The 27414-nt window shown below is 39.5% G+C and overlaps 1 protein-coding gene across 1 annotated transcript in view; it reads right to left on the reverse strand.

Annotated features, from left to right (window-relative positions):
- LOC137422081 (ciliary neurotrophic factor receptor subunit alpha-like) overlaps nucleotides 1-27414 on the reverse strand; it is a 234202-nt gene that overhangs the window by 136778 nt on the left and 70010 nt on the right. The window contains exons 2-4 of the mRNA XM_078772912.1: nucleotides 24171-24269; nucleotides 23810-24053; nucleotides 5028-5118 (exon numbers count right to left, since the gene is read on the reverse strand). Coding sequence (XP_078629038.1) covers nucleotides 5028-5118; nucleotides 23810-24053; nucleotides 24171-24193 — 358 coding nt within the window. The 5' untranslated portion in view covers nucleotides 24194-24269. The remainder of the gene's footprint in view (nucleotides 1-5027; nucleotides 5119-23809; nucleotides 24054-24170; nucleotides 24270-27414) is intronic.

The raw sequence follows: 27414 nt of genomic DNA on the forward strand, positions 1-27414 counted from the left end.
TGTTCATAACAGACCCAAATACCCTTCAAGGCCCAGAGGATCCAAAAGACCCTGACCCTTAAGACCCAAAAGCCACTGAAGACCCAAAACACCCCAAAATACCCTTCAAGGCCCAGAGGATCCAAAAGACCCAAAACGACTTCATACCATGAGTGGAGAACTGCCAGTAAGGTGTCCCATACAGCTGCTGCTGCACCTTACTGGGAGCGAAAAGCACCGCCTGCCACACGGTAACATTATCTCTGGTATCCACTCACTATATGGAGTCGAACTGGATCCGGTTGGGAGTTACTAATTAGTATCCGCAATTTAGCGCTCCAACCTAATGAGCGATCGTCATGACGTCATCGCCACGGCCCGTCCGCATTGCCTGCCAAGCATCATTTCACAACTGTATATTTCATAACTGTATATAATCATAACTGTATATTTCATAACTGTATATATCATAACGATATGTATTCATAACCGGATTTCACAACTAAATATTTAATAACTGTATACACTGTATATTTCTATGTCATAAATTTATTTGTCTACATGTATGTCATAAATAGTGGATACCAGAGATAATGTTACCGTGTGGCAGGCGGTGCTTATCACTCCCAGTAAGGTGCAGCAGCAGCTGTATGGGACACCTTACTGGCAGTTCCCCACTGATGGTATGAAGTCGCATAATGACTGATATATAACCGAATAGTTTTCAGAGTCACAAGTGTATGGAAGGCTCGCTGCGTTGCCTTGATGAAGCCCCAACAAGAGCGAAACCAGGTCGGTAACTGTGACTTTTGCATACACATGTGACAGTATCTGAATTTAACATCCATAATGACGCACTGTGAGATGGCTCCCCTGGACCTTGGCAGGCAATGCGGACATGCGTGGCGATGACGTCATGATGTTCGCTCATTAGGTTGGAGCGCTTTCATCATTTCATCATATTTCAATCATCATTCCTGATTAATGGTTCTTGATGAACCATATTGTTCTTGATGAACCACATCTTCGTTCTTGATGAATCATGTCATCATTCTTGATTAACCATATCATCATTCTTGATGAACCATAGCATTATTCTTGATGAACCATATCATCATTCTTGATTAACCATATCATCATTCTTGATGAACCATATCATCATTCTTGATTAACCATATCATCATTCTTGATTAACCATATCATCATTCTTGATGAACCATATCATCATTCTTGATTAACCATATCATCATTCTTGATTAACCATATTATCAATCTTTATTAACTGTTCTTGATGATCCATATCGTTCTTGATGAACAATATCATCATTCTTGATGAACCATAAAATTATTCTTCATTAACTACGTCATCATTCGTGATGAACCATATCATCATTCTTGATTAACCATATCATTCTTGATTAACCATATTATCAATCTTTATTAACTGTTCTTGATTATCCATATCGTTCTTGATGAACAATATCATCATTCTTGATGAATGATGAATCATGTCATCATTCTTGATTAACCATATCATCATTCTTGATGAACCATATCATTCTTGATTCACCATATCATCATTCTTGATTAACCATATCATCATTCTTGATGAACCATATCATCATTCTTGATTAACGATATCATTCTTGATTAACCATATCATCATTCTTGATTAACCATATCATCATTCTTGATGAACCATATCATCATTCTTGATTAACCATATCATCATTCTTGATGAACCATATCATCATTCTTGATGAACCATATCATCGTTCTTGATAACCCATATTATCAATCTTTATTAACTGTTCTTGATTATCCATATCGTTCTTGATGAACAGTGTCATCATTCTTGATGAATGATGAACCATATCATCAATCTTGATTGACGGTTCTTGATTATCCATATTGTTCATGATGAACAATATCATTCTTGATGACCATATCATCATTCTTGATGAACCATAAAATTATTCTTGATTAACCATGTCATCGTGCTTGATGAACCATATCATCATTCTTGATGAACCACATCATCATTCTTAATTAACCATATCATCATTCTTGATTAACCATGTCATCGTGCTTGATGAACCATATCATCATTCTTAATTAACCATATCATCGTTCTTGATGAACCATGTCATCGTTCTTGATGAACCATATCATCATTCTTGATTAACCATGTCATCGTGCTTGATGAACCATATCATCATTTTTAATTAACCATATCATCATTCTTGATTAACCATATCATCGTTCTTGATGAACCATATCATTGTTCTTGATTAACCATGTCATCGTTCTTGATGAACCATATCATCATTCTTAATTAACCATATCATCATTCTTGATGAACCATATCATTGTTCTTGATGAACCATATCATCGTTCTTGATTAACCATGTCATCGTTCTTGATGAACCATATCAGCATTCTTAATTAACCATATCATCATTCTTAATTAACCATATCATCATTCTTGATGAACCATATCATCGTTCTTGATGAACCATATCATCGTGATTGATTGACCATATCATCATTCTTGATGAACCATATCATCGTTCTTGATGAACCATATCATCGTTCTTGATTAACCATGTCATCGTTCTTGATAAACCATAGCATCATTCTTAATTCACCATATCATCATTCTTGATGAACCATATCATTGTTCTTGATGAACCATATCATCGTTCTTGATTAACCATATCATCATTCTTGATGAACCATATCATCATTCTTGATGAACCATATCATCGTTCTTGATTAACCATATCATCATTCTTGATGAACCATATCATCATTCTTGATGAACCATATCATCGTTCTTGATTAACCATATCATCGTTCTTGATGAACCATATCATCGTTTTTGATTAACCATATCATCATTCTTGATGAACCATATCATCGTTCTTGATGAACCATATCATCATTCTTGATGAACCATATCATCGTTCTTGATGAACCATATCATCATTCCTGATGAACCATATCATCATTCTTGATGAACCATATCATCGTTCTTGATTAACCATATCATCGTTCTTGATGAACCATATCATCGTTCTTGATGAACCATATCATCGTTCTTGATTAACCATATCATCATTCTTGATGAACCATATCATCGTTCTTGATTAACCATATCATCATTCTTGATGAACCATATCATCGTTCTTGATTAACCATGTCATCGTTCTTGATGAACCATATCATCATTCTTAATTAACCATGTCATCATTCTTGATGAACCATATCATCATTCTTAATTAACCATATCCTCGTTCTTGATGAACCATATCATCGTTCTTGATGAACCATATCATCGTTCTTGATGAACCATGTCATCGTTCTTGATGAACCATATCATCATTCTTAATTAACCATATCATCATTCTTGATGAACCATATCATCATTCTTAATTAACCATATCATCGTTCTTGATGAACCATATCATCGTTCTTGATTAACCATGTCATCGTTCTTGATGAACCATATCATCGTTCTTGATGAACCATATCATCGTTCTTGATTAACCATATCATCGTTCTTGATTAACCATATCATCGTTCTTGATGAACCATATCATCGTTCTTGATGAACCATATCATCGTTCTTGATGAACCATATCATCGTTCTTGATTAACCATGTCATCGTTCTTGATGAACCATATCATCATTCTTAATTAATCATATCATCATTCTTGATGAACCATATCATCGTTCTTGATGAACCATATCATCGTTCTTGATGAACCATATCATCGTTCTTGATTAACCATGTCATCGTTCTTGATGAACCATATCATCATTCTTAATTAATCATATCATCATTCTTGATGAACCATATCATCGTTATTGATGAACCATATCATCATACCATCATATATCTTGAGGCCATGTCACAGCAACTTAGAGAAGACTTACCATGGGAGCTCCTGTATGCTGATGACTTAGTGCTAATAGCTGACAGTGTGAAAGAGGTAATGGGTAAATATACAGTATGGAAGGAGCGGATCGAGGCCAGGGGGTTGAAATTGAATACAACAAAAGCACCGATTAGTGGGTTGGGAGAAGGAATTGTGGAAAAAAGGGGGAGGTGGCCCTGTGCTGTCTGGAAAAAGGTGTAGGTAGCAACTCGATATTGTGTAGATACTGTAACTGCTGGGTGCGCAAGAGGTGTAGTGGCATCAGAGGTAGACTGCAGGTGGTTCCTCACTTTAAATGAGCTGTCTGCACAGGTAAAGAAGTGCACCAGTCAGAAAGATTCGTTTATGGGGGACATATCCCTGGAATGTGCTGATAAATGTTGCTACCATGGTGATATGACTGCTGTAGGTGGTGGTGCAGAGGCAGCAGTGGTTGCAAGATTTAGAAGTGGTTGGAGGAGGTTTAGGGAGTTGTTACCCCCATTGACATCAAGGAGGATTTCTCTCCAACTAAAGGGAAAACTTTATGTAGCTTGGGTTAGAAATGGGATGTTGTACGGCAGTGAAACCTGGTCGATCAAAAAGGAGGATGAATGGAGGTGTGAACGAAATGAAATGAGAATGGTGAGATTGATGTGTCACGTGACACTGAAGGATAGGAAACCAAATGTGGAATTATGAGTTAGGTTCGGGTTAGAGAGAATTCGTGAGGTTATGCGTAGGAGTAGGTTGAAGTGGTTCGGACATGTGGTGTATAAATATGAATGTGAATGGCAGGAGAGCTAGAGGTCGTCCGAGGAAAACATGGAATGAGTTGCTGAGAGACGATCTCAGAGTTAAAGGACGAATAAGAGGCCTAGCAACGGATCGTGCAGCCTGGAAAGCGGCCATTACGTGAATCCCGGCAAACACATGCAAACATGGAAACGGCCCTAAAACGATGATGATGATGATGATGACGATGATGATGATGCACTATAATCTTCAATCTGCCTGATTTGGTTCAAATTTTATCCAAAGATCTCTAATATGTCGAGTCAACTCGTGTTGCTGAGTCTATTGTTAGAATTACACAGTAAAGAATATTTGTGACAAAAACTTCTTACCATCAGGATTGCAGATCTCTTGAATCCCTTTCGTGTTCAAGCTCGCAAATAAAATCGGTAATAACTTCAGATATATCCAATGCGGACCCATCTGTTTGAAAAAAGGAAAATATTAGTAAAATATTCCAATATCATCATTGCTCTTCATCAGAATAGAACCTGATTTCAGACTGAAGACCCGAGTCGAAGATATACTGAAGTCACAAAATAACACAATGTATGCAAAATTATTAGAGACATGAATTGTTACCATACTGAACATGGAGTTCCTGGTTATAACTCACCTTACCAAATGTGACTTAAATACTTCTTCCACTCAGGTCCTCAATTGGAGATGACTGGTGTTAATTAAAGTACAGTAGCTTCAGAAAGTATTCACACCCCTTGACTATTTTCACAATTTGTTCTGTTATAGCCTGAAGTTAAAATGGATCAAATTGAGATTTTTTTTGTCACTGATCCACACAAAATACGGCATAACGGCAAAGTGGAATTTTTTTTTTCGAAATTTATACGACAAAATGAAAAATGAAATACAGAAAATTATTATGAACAAAATTATGTAAGTATTCAACCCCTGAGTCAATAATTCGTAGAAGCGCCTTTGGCAGTGATTACAGCTTCAAGTCTTCTTGGGTATGTCTGTATCACCTTTGCACATCTGGATTTGGGGACTTTCTCCCATTATTCTTTGCAGATTTTCTCAAGCTCTGTAAAGTTGGATGGGGAGCGTCGGTGAACAGAAATCTTCAAGTCTTTCCACAGATTCTCAATGGGATTCAAGTCTGGGCTTTGGCTGGGCCACTCAAGGACTTTCACGTTCTTGTTCTGAAGTCATTCCAGCGTTGCTTTGGCTGTATGTTTGGGGTCATTGTCCTGTTGGAATGTAAATCCTCTCTGCAGTCTGTGGTCTTTTGCACTCTGAAGAAAGTTCTCCTCAATTATTTGCCTCTATTCATTGTTCCCTCTATCCTTACAAGTCTCCCAAACCCTGCTGCTGAAAAGCATCCTCATGGCATGATGCTGCCACCACCATGCTTCACGGTAGGGATGGTGTTAGATGGGTGATGAACTGTGCTCGCTCGGTTTCCGTCAGACGTAGCGCTTTTGCATTCAGGCCAAAGAGTTCCATTTTCATCGCATCAGACCACATAACCGTTTACCTCATATTCAGAGTCTTTCACATGCCTTTTTGTAAACTCCAGGCATGCTGCCACTTGTCTTTTTCGAAGGACTAGCTTCCGTCTGGCAGCTCTCCCATAAAGCCTAGATTTGTGAAGTGCTACAGAGACTGTTGTCCTTCCGGCAGGTTCTCCCATCTCAGCCAAGGAACTCTGCAGTTCTGTCAGACTGGTCATTGGGTTCTTGGTCACTTCCCTGACCAAGGTCCTTCTTGCCCGGTTTCTCAATTTGGTCGGATGGCCAGCTCTAGAAAGAGTCTGCCTCGTTCTCTATTCTTTCCATTTCCTAATGACGAAGCTCACTGTGCTCTTGGGAACTGTCAACACTCTAGAAACTGTTTTATACCCTTCCCCAGATCTATGTCACCTCACAATTCTATCTCTGAGTTCTACGGACAGTTCCTTTGACTTCATGGTAGAGTTTCTGCTCTGACATGCACAATCAACTGTGGAACCTTTTATAGAAAGGTACCGTATGTTTCTTTCTAAATCATGTCCAATCAATTGAATTGGCCACAGGTGGGCTCAATTCAGGTTGTAGAGACATCTCAAGGTTGATCAAAGGAAATTGGAGGCACCTGAGCTCAATTCGGAGTGTCAAAGCAAAGGGGTTGAATACTTACTAACTCGATCAATTTCAGCTTTTCATTTTTAATTGATTTGTAAAAAAAATTTTTTTATCCACTTTGACATTATGGGGTATTATGTGTAGATCAGTGACAAAAAATCCCAATTTCATCTATTTTAAATTCAGGCTGTAACACAATAATGTGAAAAACGTCAAGGAGTGTGAATGGCTTCTGAAGGCATTGTACATTGGACCTCGGAGCGTGCCTTCATGGAGTCCTGAAGAACATTCACAGTGCAATATAAACTCCTCTACACACACAACCAGACAACCTGTCACTCAATGGTATCAGATAAATACTGCGCGGAGACTGCTCGGAGAGCTTTTTGGTCAGTGTGTCCCCACCCAGAGAGACTGCATGTCCAGCCCAGAAAAGAGTGGCCACAATGCCAGCACCAATGACTGCGAGCATCGAACACACAAACATTACATATTCACTTGCACAATTCCACAAGTTGCGGAATCAACGCTAAGTTTGCTGCATGTTATACTTCCCCATATCTGAACCCAGTGTGCATCACGTGATCAAGCAAACACAACAGTGGAGTTGCTCCCTTTTTCAAAATCTCTCTTCCTCACTCTCCTTGCACTGCCCTCTCTCCACCCCACCCCCAGGAGTACCTCTGGCGACGGCTTCCCCTCCGCTCCCACCTTTTGTTCATATGTGTTCTGTTCCGTCCACCAAACTGTGATGACTCCATTTACATCTCGCTGTCTGACAACATGGACCAACTTCTATCCACTCAACCCAACTCTCTCATCCTCATATGTGGCGACTTCAATTGTCATCATGCCAGCTGGCTGGGTGTGGGTACTTCTCGCACCAGACATGGCACCTCAGCAAAGGACTTCTGCGACTTACTGGGACTGACACTATCTGGCAATTTCCCGACCCGGATCTCAGTCAACGGTACATCATGTCTTCTAGACTTGGTTATGACAAACTTCCCTACAAATGTCTCATGTTCTTCTGCTCAATTGATTCTTCTGATCATTTCCTTGTTAAAGTGGACATACTCTCTGGCCATTCTCAGAGAGCCTCTTCAGCGTCGATGAGTCTGGCATTTCGCTCAGGTCTTCAAGCAGCCATCAATCATCTGGACTGGTCTCCCATCTCTACTACCTCTGACATAAACTCATCCTGGGAATTCTTCCAAAGAAAATTGCTCACTCCCATACACAGATTTATCCAATCTCATCTTCAGTTATCATACCCTTCCTCTCGTCCATGGTACACTGAATCTTGTGGTGAGGCAGTTGCGCTGAAACAACTTGCCTTCGCCTCATGGAAGACAAACCCGACAACCTAATTTCAGTTCCTTTCACAAATCTCGGAACCTCAGGAGAGCCAGGAAGCACTATCTCTCTACTTTCAAGACTGAACTCTCAAACCTGTCCCCCTCCTCCAAATCCTGATGGCGTCTGGTCAAATCTTTTTCTTCTTTTTTTGTATACAAGATCGAGGCTCTTGTAAGAGCGAACATTAATCACAAAAAAAAAAAACTGAAACATATAACATATGATAAAGGGAGTGGGAGACAAGATCGGGTGAGAGGGGGAAGGACACAATTACAACAGTAGAGAACAGGGACATTGGGATATCTGTGGGAGGGCTGTGGAGGAGGGAGTGGTACATGGCATGAAGCAAATGAACACTACTAGGAATTTCACTACGAGGAATTTCAGGAAAGAAGTCGGTATTTCAAAAAGTGGATCTGGGGTGTCCCAACAGGGATAGAAAAGATCAAGGTTTTGGATGGGGAAAGATAAGAGATGGGGGTGAACAGGTGTTTTAAAGACCTGGGGGAGGAGTGGGATTGAAGAGAGTGAGGGAGTTTGTTCCAGACGTGGGAGAAAAGAGGAATGAAGGAGTGAAGATGAGCAGATAATCTTGATTTTGTCCGTTTAACCATAAGAGGGTTGCAGTCAGATCTTGTACGACCTGTAGGAATATTTGGGGGACAGAGCCCAGAGAGAGCTGGAGGAGCAAGGCCGGAGAGGAGTCGGTAGAAGACGGAAAGACCACCAACCTGCCTGCGGTGAGTGAGTGAAAGGCCCTCGGAGATAGCTTCATCGCAGGAGATTCCAATGATTCTGAAAGCTTTGGTTTCAACAGCGTGAAGCCGAGCTAGGTGTGAGGCAGGAGCACCAGCCCATAGGGGAGAGCAGTATTCCATTGAGCTGCGGATGAAAGCCTTGTATGTGGTGAGGAGCTCGTGTGTGCCAAGGAAGGACTTCGCACAACGGAGGATGCCCAGTCGGTGACTGGCTTTGGAGGCCTGATTTGAAATGTGGTTTTCCCACGAAATATCATGGCAGATAGTGAGACCCAAAAGCTTCAGTGACAGAAGTTCTTGGAGAGGATTATTCAGAAAGTGGATGGGAGAGTTGTCCAGTCGGTCTTTTCAGAGAGACATCCTGGGAGTGTGAGATTTGTCAGGATTGAAATACATGTTTTTTTTTGGTTTGTTAGTTTTTTGTATGCAAGATCGAGGCTCGTGAAAGAGCTAACATTAATCACACAAAAAGTCAAACCGACACAAACCAACACATAAAACACAAAATAAGGGGAGTGGTAGATAAGATGGGGAGAGAGGGCGAAGGACACAAACACAACATTTGAGAGCAGGGACATCGAGAGAACTGTGGGAGGGAGAGGGCTTGGGGGGAGGTGGGAGAGGTATAAAACATATGGACACTGCAAGGACATCCAGGAAAGAAGTTGGAATTTCGAAAAAGTGTATCTGGGGTGAATTAGCGGGCGTAGAAAAGATCAAGGTTTTGGATGGGGGAAGATAAGAGATGGTGGTGAACAGCTGTTTTAAAGACCTGGAGAGACGAATGGGACTGAAGGGAGTGGGGGAGTTTGTTCCAGAGGCGGGGAAAAAGGGGAATAAAAGAGTGAAGGTGAGCAGAGAGCCTAGATTTTGGCAGTTTAACCATTAGAGGGTTGCTGGCAGATCTTGTGCAACCTGTAGGAATATTTGGGGGACAGAGCACAGAGAGAGCTGGGGGAGCAAGGCCGGAAAGGAGTCGCTAGAAGACAGAAAGACCACCAACCTGCCTGCGGTGAGTAAGTGAAAGGCCCTCGGAGATAGCTTCATCGCAGGAGATTCCAATGATTCTGAAAGCTTTGGTTTCAACAGCGTGAGGTCAAGCTAGGTGTGAGGCAGGAGCACCAGCCCAGAGGGGGGAACAGTATTCCATTGAGCTGCGGATGAAAGCCTTGTATGTGGTGAGGAGCTCAGGTGTGCCAAGGAAGGACTTCGCACGACGGAGGATGCCCAGTCGGCGACTGGCTTTGGAGGCCAGCTTGGAAATGTTGTTTTCCCAAGAAAGATCATGGCAGATAGTGAGACCCAAAAGCTTGAGCAACAGAACTTCTTGGAGAGGATTGTTGAGAAAGTAGATGGGAAGTTTTTCCAGTCGGTCTTTTCGGAGAGACATAGTAAGAGTGTGAGTTTGTCAGGATTGAAAGACATGTTCCACTTGTTTGACCAGTCTGTGATTTTGTCCAGGTCTGCAGAGAGTGAGGAGGCTGCAGACTACCGATCTGAGGGATGAGAAATGGAGCAGCAGAGAGTGGAGTCATCAGCAAAGAGATAGAGAGGATTTTCCAGAGAGTCGGAGAGATCATCAACGAAGAACAGAAAAAGTACAGGGCCCAGCACACTACCTTGGGAATCTCCAGCCAGAACAGGAAGGGGCGATGAGAGAAATCCATTCAGGGCCACACGTTGACTACGACCAGAGAGGAAGTCCGCAAGGCAAGCATGGAGATTTCCATGGATATCATAGGAGAAGAGTTTGGTAAGCAGAGCTGGGTGATCATACCATATCTCAACCCACAGATCGGCAGTCTGCAGCAACCGCACTCTCTGCAAACTTGGACAAAATCACCTGACTGACTGGGCATCTTCCTTCGTGCGAAGTCCTTTCTTGGCACTACTGTGCTTCTCACCACATACAAAGTTTTCATCCACAGCTTGATGGAATACTGCTCTCCCCTCTGGGCTGGTGCTCCTGCCTCACACCTAGCTCAGCTTCACGCTGCAGAAACAAAAGCGTTTAGAATCATTGGTTTTTCTTGGGATGAAGCTGATTCTGAGGGCCTTTCCCTCTCTCACCGAGCCTGGTGTTGGCTTGCGATCCGAGGATCCTGAGTTTGAATCCTGGTCGATCATTGAATTATTGCCAGGGGGATGACTCAGCTTGTCATCCTTCTGAGGTGGGTAAATTGAGTACCAGCTCACTGGTAATTGGGGCACTGCACCAGCGGCACAAACATGCCACCAGAAAAATGATGCAAACCAGCAGCCACAGCCTGCATACAAAACGACTACAACAACAACAACTCTCTCACCACAGGCAGGTTGGTGGTCTTTCTGACTTCTATCGACTCCACTCCGGCCGAGCTCCACCTGCTCTCTCTGGGCTCTGTCCCCCAAATATTCCTACAGGTCGCACGGGATCTGCCTGCCACACTCTCATGGTTAAACTGCCAAAATCAAGACTCTCTGCTCACCTTCACTCCTTCATTCCTCTTTTCTCCCGCCTCTGGAACAAACTCCCCCACTCCCTTCAATCCCACTCCTCCCTCCAGGTCTTTAAAACGGCTGTTCACCACCATCTCTTATCTTCCCCAATCCAAAACCTTGATCTTTTCTTCTCTTGTTAATACACCCCAAATCCACCTTTTTCAAATTCCATTTTTCTTTCCTGAAAAAACTAGTGGTGTCCATTTGTTTTATACCATGTACTCCCCGCCGCCCCCCACCCCCTCAACCATATCCCCAGCCCTCTTCCTCCCAAAGATCTCCCGACGTCCCTGTTCTCCACTGCTGTTGTGCTTGTGTGCTTCCCTCTCTCTCCACCTCTTCTGTCCCGCTCCCTTTATTATACGTCTATGTGTGTTTCTGTTTATGTCTGTGTTTTCTGTGCTGCTCTTACACGAGTCTCGACTTTGTAGATAATAAAATTAAAAAGCTTGGAATTTGGAAGGGGCTGGGCATTGGGATGGGTGGGAGGGTGTGGGTAACGGTGGCACAAGAGAAAAGGACGTTTCATTCAAATGGTTTAAAAGAAATCAATGATAACCACTCGGATTGAAAAATGTTAATACTATCTGAAGTCACGTGATCACCACATATTTGTCTGATTGAGGTCCAAAGCATACTTGTACAAACAAACAAACAAATAAACAAAACAAACAAATAATAATCCTAGGGTGTTATAATCAGGGTTACTTCAGCATCCTCATAAATAAATAATGATACAAATTTATCATCGAATGACAACTTTGGAAGTTTCACCAAAACAAACCCCAACAGGCAGCTTTGTCGGCGGAAAACCCAAAAGTTTCGCAAGAGGAAATTGGTTTGAGAGGAAGGAAAAAAGAGAGGGTGAGGTAGAGAGCTTAGGTCACGTGTTAATGGTTAAACTTGCACACAAAACAAATATTAAGGCCTCATCTCAAAAGTTCATGAAATAACAAAAATTGATTGAGTGAGTCCTCTTAGTCCTTCGAAGACCCCAAGCATTTTGAAAGAAATTTTCAGATACAAATCCAATATTATTATTAGTTTGGATAACTTTCAATTTGTTATTTGACGAAAAACTAGACATGACTAAAATACACGTTTTTCGAATCAACAACAAATAATTTTTATGAAAAAGGCAAAAGCTCCAGCACATTGTTCGCTCCATTGTTTGCCAAATGTACAAACTTAAAGTAATCTAATCTAAAATTGCAGGGAAAGTATCGGAGATAAACCACTCAGGTTTAGGGAGGTGTGTGCACCTTGGTTCTTCAAGGGTTCATGGACAAGAAATGACCTGAAACAGCATTTTCAATACAAAATTTAGCTGATCACGTGATGTAATATCACCAAACCAGGAAATGACCTGAAACTGTATTTTCACTATAAAATGTAGCTGATCACGTGATGTAATGTCACCAAACCAGGAAATGACCTGAAACTGTATTTACAATATAAAATGTAGCTGATCACGTGATGTAATGTCACCAAACCAGGAAATGACCTGCAACTGTATTTACAATATAAAATGTAGCTGATCACGTGATGTGATGTCACCAAACCAGGAAATGACCTGAAACTGTATTTTCACTATAAAATGTAGCTGATCACGTGATGTAATGTCACCAAACCAGGAAATGACCTGAAACTGTATTTTCAATATAAAATGTAGCTGATCACGTGATGTAATGTCACCAAACCAGGAAATGACCTGAAACTGTATTTACTATATAAAATGTAGCTGATCACGTGATGTGATGTCACCAAACCAGGAAATGACCTGCAACTGTATTTACAATATAAAATGTAGCTGATCACGTGATGTAATGTCACCAAACCAGGAAATGACCTGAAACTGTATTTACAATATAAAATGTAGCTGATCACGTGATGTAATGTCACCAAACCAGGAAATGACCTGAAACTGTATTTTCAATATAAAATGTAGCTGATCACGTGATGTAATGTCACCAAACCAGGAAATGACCTGAAACTGTATTTACAATATAAAATGTAGCTGATCACGTGACGTAATGTCACCAAACCAGGAAATGACCTGAAACTGTATTTACAATATAAAATGTGGCTGATCACGTGATGTAATGTCACCAAACCAGGAAATGACCTGAAACTGTATTTTCAATATAAAATGTAGCTGATCACGTGATGTAATGTCACCAAACCAGGAAATGACCTGAAACTGTATTTACAATATAAAATGTAGCTGATCACGTGATGTAATGTCACCAAACCAGGAAATGACCTGAAACTGTATTTACAATATAAAATGTAGCTGATCACGTGGTGTAATGTCACCAAACCAGGAAATGACCTGAAACTGTATTTACAATATAAAATGTAGCTGATCACGTGATGTAATGTCACCAAACCAGGAAATGACCTGAAACTGTATTTACAATATAAAATGTAGCTGATCACGTGATGTGATGTCACCAAACCAGGAAATGACCTGAAACTGTATTTTCAATATAAAATGTAGCTGATCACGTGATGTAATGCCACCAAACCAGGAAATGACCTGAAACTGTATTTACAATATAAAATGTAGCTGATCACGTGATGTGATGTCACCAAACCAGGAAATGACCTGAAACTGTATTTTCAATATAAAATGTAGCTGATCACGTGATGTAATGCCACCAAACCAGGAAATGACCTGAAACTGTATTTACAATATAAAATGTAGCTGATCACGTGATGTAATGTCACCAAACCAGGAAATGACCTGAAACTGTATTTACAATATAAAATGTAGCTGATCACGTGATGTAATGTCACCAAACCAGGAAATGACCTGAAACTGTATTTACGATATAAAATGTAGCTGATCACGTGATGTGATGTCACCAAACCAGGAAATGACCTGAAACTGTATTTTCAATATAAAATGTAGCTGATCACGTGATGTAATGTCACCAAACCAGGAAAAGACCTGAAACTGTATTTACAATATAAAATGTAGCTGATCACGTGATGTCATGTCACCAAACCAGGAAATGACCTGAAACTGTATTTACAATATAAAATGTAGCTGATCACGTGATGTGATGTCACCAAACCAGGAAATGACCTGAAACTGTATTTTCAATATAAAATGTAGCTGATCACGTGATGTAATGCCACCAAACCAGGAAATGACCTGAAACTGTATTTACAATATAAAATGTAGCTGATCACGTGATGTAATGTCACCAAACCAGGAAATGACCTGAAACTGTATTTACAATATAAAATGTAGCTGATCACGTGATGTAATGTCACCAAACCAGGAAATGACCTGAAACTGTATTTACAATATAAAATGTAGCTGATCACGTGATGTGATGTCACCAAACCAGGAAATGACCTGAAACTGTATTTTCAATATAAAATGTAGCTGATCACGTGATGTAATGCCACCAAACCAGGAAATGACCTGAAACTGTATTTACAATATAAAATGTAGCTGATCACGTGATGTGATGTCACCAAACCAGGAAATGACCTGAAACTGTATTTACAATATAAAATGTAGCTGATCACGTGATGTGATGTCACCAAACCAGGAAATGACCTGAAACTGTATTTACAATATAAAATGTAGCTGATCACGTGATGTCATGTCACCAAACCAGGAACTGACCTGAAACTGTATTTTCAATATAAAATGTAGCTGATCACGTGATGTAATGTCACCAAACCAGGAAATGACCTGAAACTGTATTTTCAATATAAAATGTAGCTGATCACGTGATGTAATGTCACCAAACCAGGAAATGACCTGAAACTGTATTTACAATATAAAATGTAGCTGATCACGTGATGTAATGTCACCAAACCAGGAAATGACCTGAAACTGTATTTTCAATATAAAATGTAGCTGATCACGTGATGTAATGTCACCAAACCAGGAAATGACCTGAAACTGTATTTTCAATATAAAATGTAGCTGATCACGTGACGTAATGTCACCAAACCAGGAAATGACCTGCAACTGTATTTGCAATATAAAATGTAGCTGATCACGTGATGTAATGCCACCAAACCAGGAAATGACCTGAAACTGTATTTTCAATATAAAATGTAGCTGATCACGTGATGTAATGCCACCAAACCAGGAAATGACCTGAAACTGTATTTACAATATAAAATGTAGCTGATCACGTGATGTAATGTCACCAAACCAGGAAATGACCTGAAACTGTATTTGCAATATAAAATGTAGCTGATCACGTGACGTAATGTCACCAAACCAGGAAATGACCTGCAACTGTATTTACAATGTAAAATGTAGCTGATCACGTGATGTAATGCCACCAAACCAGGAAATGACCTGAAACTGTATTTACAATATAAAATGTAGCTGATCACGTGATGTAATGTCACCAAACCAGGAAATGACCTGAAACTGTATTTACAATATAAAATGTAGCTGATCACGTGATGTAATGTCACCAAACCAGGAAATGACCTGAAACTGTATTTACAATATAAAATGTAGCTGATCACGTGATGTAATGTCACCAAACCAGGAAATGACCTGAAACTGTATTTACAATATAAAATGTAGCTGATCACGTGATGTAATGTCACCAAACCAGGAAATGACCTGAAACTGTATTTTCAATATAAAATGTAGCTGATCACGTGATGTAATGTCACCAAACCAGGAAATGACCTGAAACTGTATTTACGATATAAAATGTAGCTGATCACGTGATGTAATGTCACCAAACCAGGAAATGACCTGAAACTGTATTTTCAATATAAAATGTAGCTGATCACGTGATGTAATGTCACCAAACCAGGAAATGACCTGAAACTGTATTTACAATATAAAATGTGGCTGATCACGTGATGTAATGTCACCAAACCAGGAAATGACCTGAAACTGTATTTACAATATAAAATGTAGCTGATCACGTGATGTAATGTCACCAAACCAGGAAATGACCTGAAACTGTATTTGCAATATAAAATGTGGCTGATCACGTGATGTAATGTCACCAAACCAGGAAATGACCTGAAACTGTATTTTCAATACAAAATGTAGCTGATCACGTGATGTAATTTCACCAAACCAGGAAATGACCTTAAACTGTATTTTCAATACAAAATGTAGCTGATCACGTGATGTAATGTCACCAAACCAGGAAATGACCTGCAACTGTATTTACAATGTAAAATGTAGCTGATCACGTGATGTAATGCCACCAAACCAGGAAATGACCTGAAACTGTATTTACAATATAAAATGTAGCTGATCACGTGATGTAATGCCACCAAACCAGGAAATGACCTGAAACTGTATTTACAATATAAAATGTAGCTGATCACGTGATGTGATGTCACCAAACCAGGAAATGACCTGAAACTGTATTTACAATATAAAATGTAGCTGATCACGTGATGTAATGTCACCAAACCAGGAAATGACCTGAAACTGTATTTACAATATAAAATGTAGCTGATCACGTGATGTCATGTCACCAAACCAGGAACTGACCTGAAACTGTATTTTCAATATAAAATGTAGCTGATCACGTGATGTAATGTCACCAAACCAGGAAATGACCTGAAACTGTATTTTCAATATAAAATGTAGCTGATCACGTGATGTAATGTCACCAAACCAGGAAATGACCTGAAACTGTATTTGCAATATAAAATGTAGCTGATCACGTGATGTAATGTCACCAAACCAGGAAATGACCTGAAACTGTATTTACAATATAAAATGTAGCTGATCACGTGATGTAATGTCACCAAACCAGGAAATGACCTGAAACTGTATTTGCAATATAAAATGTAGCTGATCACGTGATGTAATGTCACCAAACCAGGAAATGACCTGCAACTGTATTTACAATGTAAAATGTAGCTGATCACGTGATGTAATGCCACCAAACCAGGAAATGACCTGAAACTGTATTTACAATATAAAATGTAGCTGATCACGTGATGTAATGTCACCAAATCAGGAAATGACCTGAAACTGTATTTACAATATAAAATGTAGCTGATCACGTGATGTAATGTCACCAAACCAGGAAATGACCTGAAACTGTATTTACAATATAAAATGTAGCTGATCACGTGATGTAATGTCACCAAACCAGGAAATGACCTGAAACTGTATTTACAATATAAAATGTAGCTGATCACGTGATGTAATGTCACCAAACCAGGAAATGACCTGAAACTGTATTTTCAATATAAAATGTAGCTGATCACGTGATGTAATGTCACCAAACCAGGAAATGACCTGAAACTGTATTTACGATATAAAATGTAGCTGATCACGTGATGTAATGTCACCAAACCAGGAAATGACCTGAAACTGTATTTTCAATATAAAATGTAGCTGATCACGTGATGTAATGTCACCAAACCAGGAAATGACCTGAAACTGTATTTACAATATAAAATGTGGCTGATCACGTGATGTAATGTCACCAAACCAGGAAATGACCTGAAACTGTATTTGCAATATAAAATGTGGCTGATCACGTGATGTAATGTCACCAAACCAGGAAATGACCTGAAACTGTATTTACAATATAAAATGTAGCTGATCACGTGATGTAATGTCACCAAACCAGGAAATGACCTGAAACTGTATTTGCAATATAAAATGTGGCTGATCACGTGATGTAATGTCACCAAACCAGGAAATGACCTGAAACTGTATTTTCAATACAAAATGTAGCTGATCACGTGATGTAATGTCACCAAACCAGGAAATGACCTTAAACTGTATTTTCAATACAAAATGTAGCTGATCACGTGATGTAATGTCACCAAACCAGGAAATGACCTGCAACTGTATTTACAATGTAAAATGTAGCTGATCACGTGATGTAATGCCACCAAACCAGGAAATGACCTGAAACTGTATTTACAATATAAAATGTAGCTGATCACGTGATGTAATGTCACCAAACCAGGAAATGACCTGAAACTGTATTTACAATATAAAATGTAGCTGATCACGTGATGTAATGTCACCAAACCAGGAAATGACCTGAAACTGTATTTACAATATAAAATGTAGCTGATCACGTGATGTAATGTCACCAAACCAGGAAATGACCTGAAACTGTATTTATAATATAAAATGTAGCTGATCACGTGATGTAATGTCACCAAACCAGGAAATGACCTGAAACTGTATTTTCAATATAAAATGTAGCTGATCACGTGATGTAATGTCACCAAACCAGGAAATGACCTGAAACTGTATTTACTATATAAAATGTAGCTGATCACGTGATGTAATGTCACCAAACCAGGAAATGACCTGAAACTGTATTTTCAATATAAAATGTAGCTGATCACGTGATGTAATGTCACCAAACCAGGAAATGACCTGAAACTGTATTTTCAATACAAAATGTAGCTGATCACGTGATGTAATGTCACCAAACCAGGAAATGACCTTAAACTGTATTTTCAATACAAAATGTAGCTGATCACGTGACGTAATGTCACCAAACCAGGAAATGACCTGAAACTGTATTTACAATATAAAATGTAGCTGATCACATGATGTAATGTCACCAAACCAGGAAATGACCTGAAACTGTATTTGCAATATAAAATGTAGCTGATCACGTGATGTAATGTCACCAAACCAGGAAATGACCTGAAACTGTATTTACAATATAAAATGTAGCTGATCACGTGATGTAATGTCACCAAACCAGGAAATGACCTGAAACTGTATTTGCAATATAAAATGTAGCTGATCACGTGATGTAATGTCACCAAACCAGGAAATGACCTGAAACTGTATTTTCAATATAAAATGTAGCTGATCACGTGATGTAATGCCACCAAACCAGGAAAAGACCTGAAACTGTATTTACAATATAAAATGTAGCTGATCACGTGATGTCATGTCACCAAACCAGGAAATGACCTGAAACTGTATTTACAATATAAAATGTAGCTGATCACGTGATGTCATGTCACCAAACCAGGAACTGACCTGAAACTGTATTTACAATATAAAATGTAGCTGATCACGTGATGTGATGTCACCAAACCAGGAAATGACCTGAAACTGTATTTTCAATATAAAATGTAGCTGATCACGTGATGTAATGTCACCAAACCAGGAAATGACCTGAAACTGTATTTGCAATATAAAATGTAGCTGATCACGTGATGTAATGTCACCAAACCAGGAAATGACCTGAAACTGTATTTACAATATAAAATGTAGCTGATCACGTGATGTAATGTCACCAAACCAGGAAATGACCTGAAACTGTATTTGCAATATAAAATGTAGCTGATCACGTGATGTAATGTCACCAAACCCGGAAATGACCTGCAACTGTATTTACAATGTAAAATGTAGCTGATCACGTGATGTAATGCCACCAAACCAGGAAATGACCTGAAACTGTATTTACAATATAAAATGTAGCTGATCACGTGATGTAATGTCACCAAACCAGGAAATGACCTGAAACTGTATTTACAATATAAAATGTAGCTGATCACGTGATGTAATGTCACCAAACCAGGAAATGACCTGAAACTGTATTTACAATATAAAATGTAGCTGATCACGTGATGTAATGTCACCAAACCAGGAAATGACCTGAAACTGTATTTACAATATAAAATGTAGCTGATCACGTGATGTAATGTCACCAAACCAGGAAATGACCTGAAACTGTATTTTCAATATAAAATGTAGCTGATCACGTGATGTAATGTCACCAAACCAGGAAATGACCTGAAACTGTATTTTCAATACAAAATGTAGCTGATCACGTGATGTAATGTCACCAAACCAGGAAATGACCTTAAACTGTATTTTCAATACAAAATGTAGCTGATCACGTGATGTAATGTCACCAAACCAGGAAATGACCTGAAACTGTATTTACAATATAAAATGTAGCTGATCACATGATGTAATGTCACCAAACCAGGAAATGACCTGAAACTGTATTTGCAATATAAAATGTAGCTGATCACGTGATGTAATGTCACCAAACCAGGAAATGACCTGAAACTGTATTTACAATATAAAATGTAGCTGATCACGTGATGTAATGTCACCAAACCAGGAAATGACCTGAAACTGTATTTACAATATAAAATGTAGCTGATCACGTGATGTCATGTCACCAAACCAGGAACTGACCTGAAACTGTATTTTCAATATAAAATGTAGCTGATCACGTGATGTAATGTCACCAAACCAGGAAATGACCTGAAACTGTATTTTCAATATAAAATGTAGCTGATCACGTGATGTAATGTCACCAAACCAGGAAATGACCTGAAACTGTATTTGCAATATAAAATGTAGCTGATCACGTGATGTAATGTCACCAAACCAGGAAATGACCTGAAACTGTATTTACAATATAAAATGTAGCTGATCACGTGATGTAATGTCACCAAACCAGGAAATGACCTGAAACTGTATTTGCAATATAAAATGTAGCTGATCACGTGATGTAATGCCACCAAACCAGGAAATGACCTGAAACTGTATTTACAATATAAAATGTAGCTGATCACGTGATGTAATGTCACCAAACCAGGAAATGACCTGAAACTGTATTTACAATATAAAATGTAGCTGATCACGTGATGTAATGTCACCAAACCAGGAAATGACCTGAAACTGTATTTACAATATAAAATGTAGCTGATCACGTGATGTAATGTCACCAAACCAGGAAATGACCTGAAACTGTATTTACAATATAAAATGTAGCTGATCACGTGATGTGATGTCACCAAACCAGGAAATGACCTGAAACTGTATTTACAATATAAAATGTAGCTGATCACGTGATGTGATGTCACCAAACCAGGAAATGACCTGAAACTGTATTTACATTACAAAATGTAGCTGATCACGTGATGTAATGTCACCAAACCAGGAAATGACCTGAAACTGTATTTACAACATAAAATGTAGCTGATCACGTGATGTAATGCCACCAAACCAGGAAATGACCTGAAACTGTATTTACAATACAAAATGTAGCTGATCACGTGATGTGATGTCACCAAACCAGGAAATGACCTGAAACTGTATTTTCAATATAAAATGTAGCTGATCACGTGATGTGATGTCACCAAACCAGGAAATGACCTGAAACTGTATTTTCAATATAAAATGTAGCTGATCACGTGATGTGATGTCACCAAACCAGGAAATGACCTGAAACTGTATTTACAATACAAAATGTAGCTGATCACGTGATGTAGAGTCCCTGTATATAGAGAGTTGTGTCAACTCAAATTTGGACGCCATTTTGTGTCTAAGTGTGTCGGATTAGATATACATGTACATTCGCGATATGGGGTGATATATTCTAAACCTGCTAAAAAAAATTTACTGCACATATTTAGTCTTATTATTACATACAGGTGATATTTGTTTTGTCAAAAACTCAGCTATTGCCGTGAAAAAGAGCTGTGTGGTGATATTAAAAGTGGTATGGCAATGCATATTACAAGCCAACACTGCATATAAGAGCTAACATTATAAGTAAGACAAACCAATGCTGTCGTTCTCTGAATTTTAATAAATTTTAGAAAGGAGTGTGGGCATATCCAATATTTTTTAAAGGGTGCCGAGAGCAATTCCGGTGTAGGACTTCCAGCCGACATATAGTCTAACACACTTAAAACAAATTCTGTACGTGGTATTGCCATATTTCTATAGTGTACAACTTTAGTTTTATCGACATTTATATTCAATTTCCATTGTAATGATTTAACTAGAACGGGCACTCGGTAGAGCGCATACCTTCGCCGCAGCTACTGTTCTGTACTTGGCATGGGAGTGTAGGGAACAGAACAGTGAACAGTTTGGTGCTGATTTCATGCAAATCGGATAAGAATTGACCGAGTTATGACAAACAAGATCGGGCATTGAATTCTGAACATTTTGGCATTAGTTGCATGCCAATTGGATAAAAATTGACCGCGCTATGGTAAAAATACGATTTTGACCTTTTCGTGACCTTGACCTTGACCTTTGACCCGATTGCTCCCAAAATCTAATCAAATGTGTCCCGTATAATAACCAATCATCCCACCAAATTTCATGCAATTCGGTTGAATACTTTTTGAGTTATGCGAATAACATACACACACACACACAGACATACAAATAAATACACAGCGATCAAAACATAACCTTCCGCTTTTGCGAAGGTAACAAGCTGCAAGTCAGCTTCTGTCTCTGACATAAGGAAAACGTCATCGGCATCTAGTAAGATTGAAACGTTCATTTATTACTACGCCCTTGCCCAGAACTCTGATGGATATTGCCTGATCGATTAATATGTTTCATAGCTGGCGACTTGGCTGCACAACCCGCAAAAAAATTGAGCAGGTCCCCCCCTAAAATTGCTTTTATGATTGCCGATTAGGCTAAAGATTTTAAACCAAAAAAATAACTTGCCTCGGAATAAGTTTTGAATGGACGGACAGACAACTGAAAACAAAACGGACCATGGGTTTCCCACCCCTATAAAATCAAAATTAATTCCCTCTGAAAAAGTACAGTGACATTGCCCGCAGACTACCCAACCGCAGACCAGGCAATGTCACTGTACCGGGACATTTCATCAATCAATGACAATATGCGGTCCGCTAGGACTACCCGAAAAAAATTGAGCAGGGTTCTTCCCACGGAAATGCATTTTTGGTCAGCTCCTTGAAGATTATAAACAAACAAAAATCACTTCCCTTTAAAAGGGTTTTCAATGGACAGACAACCAAAAAAAACCGAGCAGATAGAATTGCTTTTGAACATCGATCATCAAGCGGCGTGGGCCTACCTGGCAGAGTCTCGAGGAGTCGATCGCTTTCCAGCTCTTTCGTCTGACTTTCGCTTCCCAAATTTGTCTTCTGACTTTATCACTTGGAAATCTATACATCTTATATTTCCCAGATTGGTTTGAACAACCAAAAGCAGAACAACCAGTCATTTTGTTTGGCAATAAACAACATTCCCGTACCAAGCTGACGTTCACGCACGGTGAAGTTAGACACAAAATGGCGCCACGAAATCACGTGACCAGAAATCTCGGGTCAGCGCATGGCGCAACTCTCTTTATACAGGGACTCTAACGTGATGTAATGTCACCAAACCAGGAAATGACCTGTAAACTGTATTTACAATATAAAATGTAGCTGATCACGTGATGTAATGTCACCAAACCAGGAAATTATCTGAAAATGTATTTACAATAAAAAATGTAGCTGATCACGTGATGTGATGTCACCAAACCAGGAAATGACCTGAAACTGTATTTACAATACTAGTACCGACTGCAAAGCCGCAATGAGCCGGCGAAGCCAAAGCCTCTTGCCACTATTTTACCCATCACTATGGCATCGGTAGGTTAGGTAGTTGGTAGTAAGTAGGTGTAGTAGGTACCGTACCTGGTAAGACTTGGTAAAAGAGAAGAGCAGACAGTCCTCAAAAAAACATGACCCATCACCAGGGACATCTACTGCAGCATATTCCCAAAAAGAAGACAATGGTGTCACATCCGATGGCTTTACTTGGTGCAACGTAAAAAACTCTCTCAAGTTACCACGGACTGTTGTCGAATCATGTTTCAGTGATGATAGCACTGGTGGAGGTTGTACCATTTTTCCTTTCATTTCGGTTCTTGTTCTTTCTCTGTAACAGACAACAGTGCCCAAAGCAATGACGATTTAGCTTAGGAAATTTGAGTATATGATGAGAACTATTTCGAGCAGTATATGCTTATGCGTGATTCGGTTGTTTTGCACCAACCTCGTTCCCGACGTCGCAGACATGTCGAGGGCGCTGGTAAGATGTCCTGTATCGAGGGTGCTGATTGGCTGATTCGGTTCTCCGACAGCCACGAGATTTCTAAAAAATAATTATTCGTCAATGTTAGAATATTTGACGCCGTTTTCACCCTCCGAAACGCGTAATAAGCTTGTAAAAAAATATTTTTTCAAATGCTCGAATCTCATTGGTTCTAGTGTTTGATGACGATTTTCGTTGAAGATAACGAGGTTGGTCTTAACGTATTTTAATTACTAATTAGAGGTTTCATTATATTGTGAATCAAAGAACGATGGGTGAAACAAACTCCTATTGAACTTTTTCGCAATTGTTTTATGCAAACTTCCGCATCCGGTCGATGGTGCCCACGCACCCCACCATTGAGCGCTTTCATTTTAGAAATATTTTTGCAAATGCTCGACTCTCATTGGGTCCGGTGTTTGGTGACGCGTTTTGTTGAAGATAACCAGGCCCGTGCGGGCCGATGTTGGTCTTAAATTATTTTATTAATACATCGGAGGTGCATAAGATTGTGAATCAAACGACGACGGGTGAAAGAAACTCCTAATGAACGTTTTAAATTTGTTATGCATACTTCCGCCTCCGCAAGATGGCTGCGCCCACTGCGCTTCGGATTCTTGAGCCAAGGCATAATCAGGTTTTCAACATAATACGTACTCGTTTATTGACAACACCGGCTTCGCCGGCTATAAAATGTAGCTGCTCACGTGATGTAATGTCACCAAACCAGGAAATGACCTGAAACTGTATTTACAATCTATATATATAAAACACAGTTTGTGTGTGTGTGTGTGTGTGTGTGTGTGTGTGTGTGTGTGTGTGTATAATGTTAACGATAGACTCCTAAACGGAGAGGCTTACGTGCTTGATATTTGACATAGACATGGCCATTGAGCCTGGGACGAACATGGCCGAATTCAAAATATTTGACGATCCATATTTTTTATTCATATTTACCTCAGCGCATTTCAGCGCACGGAATCAACCGAATCAGAGCAGGTGGGCGCTGATTCGCTCAGAGCGATCACGTGATGACGCTATGACGCTATGAACGCTATGACGCTATGACGCTATGAAAAAAAAAATCGCTATGACGCTATGAACGCTATGAACGATATGACGCTATGACGCTATGACGCTATGAAACGCAATGACGCTATGAACACTATGACGCTATGAACGCTATGACGCTATGAACGCTATGACGCTATGAAAAAAAAAATCGCTCGCTTTACCAAGGGGCTCGCTCTCCCCCCATTCCCCTCCCCTCCCCTTCCCCCTCCCCCCCTCCCCCTCCCCCCTCCCCTCCCCCCTCCCCCTCCCCCTCCCCTCCCCCTCCCCCTCCCCTCCCCCCCTCCCCCTCCCCCTCCCCTCCCCCCTCCCCCTCCCCCTCCCCTCCCCCGCCCGGCAATGCTGGGTACTTCTGCTAGTATAAAATGTAGCTGATCACGTGATGTAATGTCACAAAACCAGGAAATGACCTGAAACTGTATTTTCAATATAAAATGTAGCTGATCACGTGATGTAATGTCACCAAACCAGGAAATGACCAGAAACTGTATTTACAATATAAAATGTCGCTGATCACGTGATGTAATGTCACCAAACCAGAAAATGACCTGAAACTGTATTTTCAATATAAAATGTAGCTGATCACGTGATGTAATGTCACCAAACCAGGAAATGACCTGAAACTGTATTTACAATATAAAATGTCGCTGATCATGTGACGTAATGTCACCAAACCAGGAAATGACCTGAAACTGTATTTACAATATAAAATGTAGCTGATCACGTGATGTAATGTCACCAAACCAGGAAATGACCTGAAACTGTATTTACAATATAAAATGTCGCTGATCACGTGATGTAATGTCACCAAACCAGGAAATGACCTGAAACTGTATTTACAATATAAAATGTAGCTGATCACGTGATGTAATGTCACCAAACCAGGAAATGACCTGAAACTGTATTTACAATATAAAATGTAGCTGATCACGTGATGTAATGTCACCAAACCAGGAAATGACCTGATACTGTATTTACAATATAAAATGTCGCTGATCACGTGATGTAATGTCACCAAACCAGGAAATGACCTGAAACTGTATTTACAATATAAAATGTAGCTGATCACGTGATGTAATGTCACCAAACCAGGAAATGACCTGAAACTGTATTTACAATATAAAATGTGGCTGATCACGTGATGTAATGTCACCAAACCAGGAAATGACCTGAAACTGTATTTACAATATAAAATGTAGCTGATCACGTGATGTAATGTCACCAAACCAGGAAAAGACCTGATACTGTATTTACAATATAAAATGTCGCTGATCACGTGATGTAATGTCACCAAACCAGGAAATGACCTGAAACTGTATTTACAATATAAAATGTAGCTGATCACGTGATGTAATGTCACCAAACCAGGAAATGACCTGTAAACTGTATTTACAATATAAAATGTAGCTGATCACGTGATGTAATGTCACCAAACCAGGAAAAGACCTGATACTGTATTTACAATATAAAATGTCGCTGATCACGTGATGTAATGTCACCAAACCAGGAAAAGACCTGAAACTGTATTTACAATATAAAATGTAGCTGATCATGTGATGTAATGTCACCAAACCAGGAAATGACCTGTAAACTGTATTTACAATATAAAATGTAGCTGATCACGTGATGTAATGTCACCAAACCAGGAAAAGACCTGAAACTGTATTTACAATATAAAATGTAGCTGATCACGTGATGTAATGTCACCAAACCAGGAAAAGACCTGAAACTGTATTTACAATATAAAATGTAGCTGATCATGTGATGTAATGTCACCAAACCAGGAAAAGACCTGATACTGTATTTACAATATAAAATGTCGCTGATCACGTGATGTAATGTCACCAAACCAGGAAATGACCTGAAACTGTATTTACAATATAAAATGTAGCTGATCACGTGATGTAATGTCACCAAACCAGGAAATGACCTGAAACTGTATTTACAATATAAAATGTAGCTGATCACGTGATGTAATGTCACCAAACCAGGAAATGACCTGAAACTGTATTTACAATATAAAATGTAGCTGATCACGTGATGTAATGTCACCAAACCAGGAAATGACCTGAAACTGTATTTTCAATATAAAATGTAGCTGATCACGTGATGTAATGTCACCAAACCAGGAAAT

This window comes from Myxine glutinosa, chromosome 2 (assembly GCF_964187855.1).
Source record: "Myxine glutinosa chromosome 2, kmMyxGlut1.1, whole genome shotgun sequence".
In the NCBI taxonomy this organism is placed as follows: domain Eukaryota; kingdom Metazoa; phylum Chordata; class Myxini; order Myxiniformes; family Myxinidae; genus Myxine; species Myxine glutinosa.